The sequence below is a fragment of the Galeopterus variegatus genome, unplaced genomic scaffold (genome assembly GCF_000696425.1).
Source record: "Galeopterus variegatus unplaced genomic scaffold, G_variegatus-3.0.2 Scaffold11568, whole genome shotgun sequence".
NCBI classification, from domain to species: Eukaryota; Metazoa; Chordata; class Mammalia; order Dermoptera; family Cynocephalidae; genus Galeopterus; species Galeopterus variegatus.
In genome coordinates, this window is record NW_007737679.1 from 10,957 (window position 1) to 20,054 (window position 9,098).

Below are 9,098 nucleotides of genomic sequence, written 5' to 3' on the forward strand. Positions count from 1 at the left end.
GGTGGGAGGGGCGTCCCGGGCCCCGGACGGGGTGGGGCAACGGAGGGGGCGGGGCCACTAGAGGATGGGGCTGCAAGCCAGGAGGGCGGGGCTTCCCGGGGCCCAGGCGGGGTGGGGCAACGGAGGGGGCGGGCCAGGAGTAGGTGGTCTCGGGACGTAGCTGGGACCCGGGCCGCAGTAGGACGGGGCACAAGACGGGGTGGGGCCGTCGGGACTGTCAATGCGGAGGTTGGGTGCTAGGATCTGACCCGGTCGGGGGGCTGAAAGCAAGGACAGAGTAGCTGTGGGGACGCTAGACGAGGGGGGCGGGCAACGGGGCGAAGCCTAGGAGAGGGCGGAGCCAGCAGAGGGCGGAGCCATCGGGGGCGCAAACGCGTGGTGGGCGCGGGACTAGGCGGGGCCGAGGGCAGGGGCAGGTCGGAGGGAGGGCGGGATCGTGGCAGGGGCACCGCCTGCGGGACAGGGCCTCGGGATGGCCGGGACCGGTCCTGGGGGGCTGGCTTAGAGGAAGCGGGGAGTTCGAGGGCTTCAGTGGGCTTGAACAATTGCCCGTGGCAGGAAGGGGGGTCTCGGGATCGAGCCAGGCGCCAGCTTAGGGGTGGGGCATGGGAGGCCAGGGCATCTGGGGTGGACGGGCCCGGCCCTTTCAACCCCGCGTCCTCCCTCCCTCAGGCCAAGTTTGAGCTGATCACCTCTGAGGCCTCATACATCCACAGCCTGTCGGTGGCCGTGGGCCACTTCTTAGGCTCTGCAGAGCTGAGTGAGTGTCTGGGGGCGCAGGACAAGCAGTGGCTGTTTTCCAAACTGCCCGAGGTCAAGAGCACCAGCGAGAGGTGAGGGAGTGGTCTTGCCTGGAAGGGGGCAGGGTGCCAGCCTGTAGTTGGCTGAGCCCGCCTGACGCCTCCCCGACCCGTCAGGTTCTTGCAGGACCTGGAGCAGCGGCTGGAGGCGGATGTGCTGCGCTTCAGCGTGTGCGACGTGGTGTTGCACCACTGCCCGGCCTTCCGCCGCGTCTACCTGCCCTACGTCACCAACCAGGCCTACCAGGAGCGCACCTACCAGCGCCTGCTGTAGGGCTGGGGGCTCTGAAAGCGGGGAGGATGGGGGAAGTGTCAGGCAGGTGTAGGCGCAAGGACTGGGGATGGGTCTTGGGAGGGGATGCGTCCCTCAAACGGGCTCTGTGACCAGGAAAAGGTAGGAAGGCAGGAAAGATGTGCCGAGAAGGCACCTAAAGAAACAATGGGGTGGCGGGGGTCATGGATCCCAGGAGTTCAAGCCCAGGTGTGACTCCAGATGCCTCCCCATTTTCCAGCCTGGAGAACCCCAAGTTCCCTGGCATCCTGGCTCGCCTGGAGGAGTCTCCTGTGTGCCAGCGTCTGCCCCTCACCTCCTTCCTCATCCTGCCCTTTCAGAGGATCACCCGCCTCAAGATGCTGGTGGAGGTACCTAGAGGGCCTCAGGCTGCAGTGAGGGCTGGCAAGGGAGATACTGCAGCGACCTCCACAGCCCCTTCTGGGCACCCTTGGGTGGGCAAGGTCAAGGGAAGGAGGCAGACTGCTTCATTGCGCTGACCCCACCCTCTAGAACATCCTGAAGCGGACGGCACAGGGCTCCGAAGGTGAAGACATGGCCACCAAGGCCTTCAATGCACTCAAGGAGGTGAGCTCAGCAGGGCAGGGGCTCTTTGGCTCCAAGGTCCTCCCTGGAATCCCAGCCTTTCTCTCAAAGAGCCTCCAGCTGTCAGAGTCTCTGGTCCCCAGGCGGGAGTCTGAGGCTGGGCTCTAGGAGCCGGGTTGGGGGACTGCAGGTGACCCATTCACGGCCTCCGCAGCTGGTGCAAGAATGTAACGCCAGTGTGCAGTCCATGAAGAGGACAGAGGAGCTCATCCACCTGAGCAAGAAGATCCACTTTGAGGGCAAGGTGCACGGCCACAGCTGGCAGGATGGGGCAGACAACAGGGCAGCTCTTGTTTCCTCCGTCCCCTGGGGGCTTCAGGCCAGTTCCTCATTGCCCACACCCTTCCAACCCCCATCCTGTGCACTTTGCCGGGTGCCCCTGTGCCTGACCTCTCCTCTCCCCTTGCCTCCTCCATCCCCCCAGATCTTCCCGCTAATCTCTCAGGCTCGCTGGCTGGTTCGTCATGGAGAGCTGGTGGAGCTGGCACCACTGCCCGCGGTGCCCCCTGCTAAGCTGAAGCTGTCCAGCAAGGCAGTCTACCTGCATCTCTTCAATGACTGCTTGCTACTCTCCAGGCGGAAGGAGTGAGTTGGGGAGGTGGTGGGGCTGGGGCAGGTGTGGGGAGGGCTAGGTAGATCAGAGCCTTCTTCCCCAACATTGGGCTCATGACCAGTCCATCACTGGGCCTGGGAGCCCCAGCTTGTGTCAGACTGTGCTGCCAGCACACCCTCCCATTCTTCCAGAGGGGAAAATCAAGGGCTGGACTGTGTGCAGAGGACTTGAAACTTCTCTGAGTTTAAGCCAGTTAGAGCAGAAATTAAGAGCACAGTCCTGGAGTCTCAACTCTGCTCTGAGTCATAACAATGATAATAGCCAACATGTACTCAGCGCCTATTCTGCGCCAGGCATGCTATGTGGATTATTCCCTTTAGTCTTCCAAATACCTCTCAGGGAAGGAGGCTTCCTTGTTATTCTCGAGATCATGGAGCTAGTAGGTGGAGTATCCAGGAGGAGGCCAGACCTGTCTGATGCCAGATCCCAGACTTTTACCCACTGTACGGTCCTTTCGGCCACCTGTAAAATAGAGACTACTATGTGGGGAGAGTCAATGTGATAATATGGGAAAAGAGCTTAGCACAGTCCCTGGCGCATAGTGAATGTTCACTCAGTGTTACCTATGATCATTTCAAGTAAGGAATGAGGGAGAAGACTTCCTGGGTGAGGTGAGTTTTAAGGCTGGGTGGGATGAAGGGTAGACATCTTATGCTATATGAAGAGTTTATTCCATGGCTGGCCCGTTAGCTCAGTTGGTTAGAGTGCAGCCTCGTAACACCCGGGTCTTGGATCCCCGAACCAGCCAGCCGCCAGAAAAAAAAAAGTGTTTTTTGCTGACTTATTTGTTCATTCAATAAACTGTCACTGAATCCCTGTCCTGTACCGGTCCCTCTTTTGGGTGCTGGGGACATAAATATGAATGAGACTTCTCTACTCATAGGAGTGCTCAGACCAGTGAAAATGCATTCTGGTAACCATGTCTTCAGAGTTTTGATGGGAGGGCATACTGTGGTAGCGCCTGGTGTGGAGTGAGAATCAGTAAAGCTTCCAAGGAAGAGGTATTTGAGCTGGGCTTTGGAGGACGAGTAGGAGGCTTCCAGGTAGAGAAGTCGTTTGGGGGGAGGGTATAGCAAAGTCACGGTAGCGTGTGAGCAGAGGTGTCTGGGGAATGATGAAGCCTAATGCGGCTGGATTTGTAGAGAAGAAAGGCAGTAGAGGGGAGGTGAGAGGGTGAGAGTATGGTAGAGCGGCTGGACTTTTTCTGAGGGCGGCAGGGAGCACGGACAGTCAGGCAGAGGAGTAACGTTTTACTTGTGGCCAACTTGGAGGATGGACTAGAGGAGGAGAGACCAGAAGCTCTCACGGTTGTCCAGGTGAGGGCAGGTGCTCCAGAAGTGGCAGGGTGCTTCGGGATAAGTGGATTCCAGGGACGGTAAGGAGGAGGGAAGGCAGGAGGGAACTACTGGTTGGGTGTGGGGGCGGGGAAGGGAGGAGGTGAGCATGACATCCGAGCTTCCGCTGGGGCGAATTGGTGGCGTCTTTCACTGGACTGGAGAACAGTGAAGGAGATCTGGTTTGGAGTGGGAGATACTGAATTTTGTTTAACATCCTCCACCCACCCATTCAACCATCCTTGGTAAATGTTTATCGTACCCAAATTGTGGGCCAGGCAGTGGCAGGCACTGGAATACAGCAGCAGAGGGACAAGCTTCAGTCTTCGTGGAGTTTATGTGACTGTTAGGGAGTCAGACACTAAGCAGAGGAGTTGTCCAGTTGGCTCTTTAGAACGGGAGTTTGGGGGGCAGGTTCAGAGAAGTTGAAAGCGTGCCTGGAGGTCAGGGACTTGAATAACAAGAAAGCCTACTTTCCCTGCCTCTGTTGACGAGCTGGCAGGAAAGGAGTCCCCGATATTTTGAAGGGTCTTTGTAGGCTACCAGGGAAACAGTTCTCTGTGTGGCCGACTTTCCCTGGGGAGGCTGCTGGAGGGGCAGAGATCCCTTCTCCTCCTTTCCAACCAGCGACCCAGGCCAGGCTGACCCCCCTCCCCTGGTCCTCCAGGCTAGGGAAGTTTGCTGTTTTCGTCCACGCCAAGATGGCTGAGCTGCAGGTGAGGGACCTGAGCCTGAAGCTGCAGGGCATCCCTGGCCACGTGTTCCTCCTCCAGCTCCTCCACGGGCAACATGCGAAGCACCAGTTCCTGCTGAGGGCCCGGACGGAGTGAGTGGGCCTGGGTGTGGGGAGGGAGGACCCCTCCCAAGACAGGCACAAGGCCTAAGCGTGCTTGCAACCATGCCTGGCCTTATTCCCCGGCTGCCCTGCTCTTTCCTGACTTGGATAGTCCACATCAGGATAGTGGGGCAGGGAGCAAGGTTGGGGGGCGGGGCAGGCAGAGCAGGGGGATGTCCCCAGCATCTCCTCAGATTCTGGGCATCTTGTGGGTGTAAACCACTGCATTCCTTTATCTCTGGCTTCAGGATAGTGGCATAAGGCAGCACATGGGCAGACCTGTCATCCAGGGGGTTCTGGGCCCGTTCTTATGCTCAGAGTGGGTGGAGCACAGGCTTGGGAATGGGGCTTTGGTGGGGGGTCCTGGGGTGGAGTAGACATGACCTGGGCCCTGTTCTGGATGTTATGCCCAATTCTCCCAGCCCTGGGTTCAGCACCCTGCCCTGGGCAGCTGCACTTTGCATGTTGTGACAATAAGCCTCCGCTTTCCCTAGAAGTGAGAAGCAGCGGTGGATCTCAGCCTTGTGCCCCTCCAGCCCCCAGGAGGATCAAGAGATCATCAGCGAGGGGGAAGGTAGCAGCCCACCCCCCAGGCCCTCACCCCTGGACTGGGTGCCTCATTGCTCTCCCCCTTCTCCAGTCCTGGGTGCTGTGTTGCTGGCAGAGCTATGGGAAGAGAGATCAACTGTCCTGGGGCAGTCAGGGGTGGCTCTGAAGAACCTTGAAGGCTGGGCAGGATTTACATGGGACAGGCCAACCCGCCATGTGCACAGTCAGCACCCTGGAGATCACAAAGCCCTGTGAAGCCTCCCATATCATCCCCACAAAAGCCCATTTTACAAGTTAGGAAACAGAGATTCAGAGAGGTAAAGTGACTTGCTCAAGTTTACCCAGCTAGCAAGTGTCAGAGCTGGGACTTAAGCCCAGGTCTGTCTCTATCTTTGCATAAGTTTCAAAGAGGACAGGAACCAGAGTGTCCAGGGGGTGTGTGTGTGGGTGGCAGTTGGTGAGGGATTTGCTTAGTTAGGATAGAGGCTTCTCCTTTGGGTGTGGAGTGAGGCTGGTAAGCCAGGGTGCAGCCTGATCATAGAGGACCTTGATATAGTAGGCACTAGGCAGCTATTGAAGGTTTTTGAGCAAAGGAGTTATGGCTGAGCCTTGGGTAGTGAAAGGGAAGGAAGGGAATTCATTTCCACTGAGTACCTGCCACATGTCAGGCCCAGGACTAGGGGCTTTGTATTTGCTTTTATTTTATTTAATCCTCATGACAACTGTATTAAGTAGACTCATTTTCTTCATTTTTCTTTTTTTTTTTTGTCCTTTTCCGTGTCCGGCAACGGATCGCAACCCTCAGTGTTGCCCCTGCACCGGACCGGGGACCGGCAACGGGATCGCAACCCTCGGCGTTGCTCCCGCGCCTCGCTCAGCCAGTGAGCGGGAACCGGTCTGTATGTGGGATCCGAACCCTCGGGCGGGAGCGCCGCCGCGCTTCCCAAGCGGCGCACTATCCAGTGCGCCACCGGGCCGGCCCTTCATTTTTCATATCTGAGAAAATGAGGTTCAGAAAGGAAAGTAACTCACTCAAGGTCACACAGCCAGTAGGTGGCAGAGTTGGGATTCAAGCCAGGTCTGGCCTCAAAACCTGTGGTTTTCAATGCTACCAGCCCACCTCATCTGATGGAAAGAGCGGAGGGCCTGGGATGGGGCAGATTCTTTGGCTTGAGCTAAGAGTCCCCCTTGGGCTGGAGGTGAGCTCCCTACTCCAGACAGGTGGTCAGGGAAGGCTCCTGGGAAATAACACTTGACCCCTGAAGGATAAGGGCCTGCCATGCTCGATCTGAGGAAGAGCACTCCCGGCTGAAGGAACAGCCGGTGCAAAGGCCCCGAGGCAGGAAGGAGCTTAGAGTGTCCAGGGAACAGCAGGGAGGCCAGCGTGGCTAGAGCTTCAAAGGGGGGGAAGGAGAAGCAGAGGGGAGGAGAGGAGCCTAGCAAGCGGGCAACGCCAGACCATGCAGGACCTCATAGGCCCGGGGAGGACTTTGAACTTTATTCTTAGAGGAATGGGAAGTTCTGGAAGGTTTTAAACAGGGAAATGAAGTGGCTTGAATTCTAGTTGAAAAGGGCGGATTAGAGGGAGAACCAGAGTAGTGTCAGGGGGCAAATGAAGGGGCCATTATTGTTTTGTTTGTGGTGTTTGGGGAAGCTGGACATTGGGGTCTGGAGGTCAAGTGCAAGTGTTGAATTGAGCTGGGACGGTGAAAGCCCTTGGCACAGAAGCAGTAACTGAAGCTGGGAGGGTCTAGATTCACCCAGGGCTTGTGTTTAGGGTAAGAGGGGAGAGGAGTGGCCAGGGTGGGCAGAGAGTACCAATGTCTTGCATGTGGGCCTGCAGCACGGGAGGGACAGAGGAAAAGATGTGGCAATGCCACCCTCTCCCTCCCTTACTTCCTCCTGCTGCTCCTCCCTGCCCTGCCCCTGTCCCATCCTGCCCTGGTGACTCCCTGAACCTCCCTTGGTCTATCAGACTGCCCCCAGGTTCAGTGTGTCAGGACATACAAGGCACTGCAGCCAGATGAGCTGACCTTGGAGAAGACTGACATCCTGGCAGTGAGGACCTGGACCAGTGATGGTGAGAAGGGCCTCCTGGGAAGGCCTCCATGATGGGGCTTAGGTGGGCAGGAGGTAGCTAAATGGCTGAGACATCCTAGGGAAAGGTTATGCAAGTGTTGATCCACCACAGCATGGGGGGAATCAGGTTAGACAAGAGAAGGGACTTCCTGCTTGTAAAGATGTAGGATTGAGAGTGACGGGGGAGAGTGGGAAAATCCTTCTCAGAGGATGCCAGGAAAAACAGGTCATAAGTTTATCTACAGCTAGAGGCAGGGTCCTTCCTGGATCTGGGAGATGCTGAGATGATGTCACCTGGGCCCCAGGGGTGCAGACGAAGCTTGCATCAGGGCTGAAGTGTTTCTTCTCAGCCTGGCCCTGGTGCCTCTTTGATAGCATTGATGCTGCTCTTGGCTTGTGTGTCCCTAGGCTGGCTGGAGGGGGTCCGCCTGGCAGATGGCGAGAAGGGGTGGGTGCCCCAGGCCTATGTGGAAGAGATCAGCAGCCTCAGCGCCCGACTGCGAAACCTCCGGGAGAATAAGTGGATCACGAGTGCCACCAGCAAACTGGGAGAGCCCCCTGCGTGAGGGTGTCCATGGCTTGAGACACCAGCTCCATTCCTGGCTCCCAGACAGGTCTGGGTGGGGGCCGGGAGATGTCCTGCAGTGTCTCCATGCCCCAAGCCACTGCTGCTGGCACTTCTGTGTCCTGGCATCAAGGGACAGCCTGGACACAGGGGCGGGGACCTCAAAAGGGCCTCCTCTGTCCTCGGGCTCCTCATTTCAAGGCTAAGGGCAACTTCTTCCTCTGGCATGGGGGCCACAACAGGTGACTGCTGATAATCTGACAAGGACTGGGGCCATCTCCCTTCCATGCCCTCCACCCTGCCTGATGCTTGGTCCCTCTGGCAGGTGCCTGGCTGGGGAATACTCTGGTGCTCGTGGGTGCTGGGACCTATAAATATCTGGGGTCTTCTCCACCACCTCCTCTGGCCAGAGCCTGAGTGGTGCCGGTTGCTGTGACTTGTCTGTAAATAAATTCCCATAAAGCCTTTGCCAGCGTCTGTGAGCCAACTGATGCTGCCCCCATCCCAGCCCCATTTCCCCAGCAAAGATCAGGAGGGTCTTTGCCTTCCAGGGCAGCTTGCCGTTCTCTAGAGTTCACCTCTTAGCTGTAGAAGGGTGACCAGAGGAGAGGGGCTCTATATTAGTTAGGCTGCTTTCAGCTGCAACTAACAAAATGTCAGATTCAAATAGGCTTAACTATTAAAGAGATTTTATTGGTTCTTAACATTTGTTTCCTATGGCTTCCACAACAAATTACCATAAACTGGGTGACTTAAAACAACAGAAATTTAATCTCTCATAGTTCTGGAGCCAGAAGTCCAAAATTAATATTACTGGTCCAAACTCCAGGTGTCGGCAGGACTGTGCTCTGTCGGGAGTCTCTAGCAGGGAATCGTTCCTTGCCTCTCCCAGCTTCTGGTGGCTGCCAGCATTCCCTGACTTGCAGCCACATCACTCCAGTCTCTACCTCAGTGATCACACTTCCTTCTTCTCTGTGAGCCTATATCAAATCTCCCTCTCCTTCCCTCTTATAAACATGTGATTGCATTTGAGGCCCAACCAGATAATCTCCCCATCTCATAATCCTTAACTTAAATCGCATTGGCAAAGACACTCCCCATACCCCCCCTTTTGCCATATAAGGTAACATTCATAGGTCCCATGGATTAGGACATGAATATCTTTTGGGGGCCACTTTTCAGCCTACCACAGTTCTCATAACTGAGAAGTGTAGAGGCAAGGTGGCCTTCAGGCAAGGCTTGATCCAGTGGTTCATTGACGTCACTGAGGACTCTGCTGTTTCCATTTCTGTACTCTGTTATCCTTGGTGTTGGCCTCGTCCTAAGGCTTGCAGGGGCTTTTTCATTCACACCCAACACAGAAGAAGAGAATTGTCTTTGTCTCAGTATTCCCAATCAAAGACCTGGAATTCTCTCTGGTTGGACCAGCTTGGGTCACACGGCTAA

The 9,098-nt window shown here is 56.5% G+C and overlaps 1 protein-coding gene across 1 annotated transcript in view; it reads left to right on the forward strand.

The window, feature by feature from the left end:
• Nucleotides 1-8,120, forward strand: part of ARHGEF19 (Rho guanine nucleotide exchange factor (GEF) 19) — a 10,875-nt gene extending 2,755 nt beyond the window's left edge. The window contains exons 6-15 of the mRNA XM_008594792.1: nucleotides 673-833; nucleotides 918-1,070; nucleotides 1,313-1,442; nucleotides 1,585-1,659; nucleotides 1,832-1,921; nucleotides 2,102-2,262; nucleotides 4,292-4,450; nucleotides 4,954-5,033; nucleotides 6,984-7,088; nucleotides 7,496-8,120. Of these exons, the coding sequence (XP_008593014.1) occupies nucleotides 673-833; nucleotides 918-1,070; nucleotides 1,313-1,442; nucleotides 1,585-1,659; nucleotides 1,832-1,921; nucleotides 2,102-2,262; nucleotides 4,292-4,450; nucleotides 4,954-5,033; nucleotides 6,984-7,088; nucleotides 7,496-7,653 (1,272 nt within the window). The 3' untranslated portion in view covers nucleotides 7,654-8,120. The remainder of the gene's footprint in view (nucleotides 1-672; nucleotides 834-917; nucleotides 1,071-1,312; nucleotides 1,443-1,584; nucleotides 1,660-1,831; nucleotides 1,922-2,101; nucleotides 2,263-4,291; nucleotides 4,451-4,953; nucleotides 5,034-6,983; nucleotides 7,089-7,495) is intronic.
• Nucleotides 8,121-9,098: the final 978 nt, after the last annotated feature.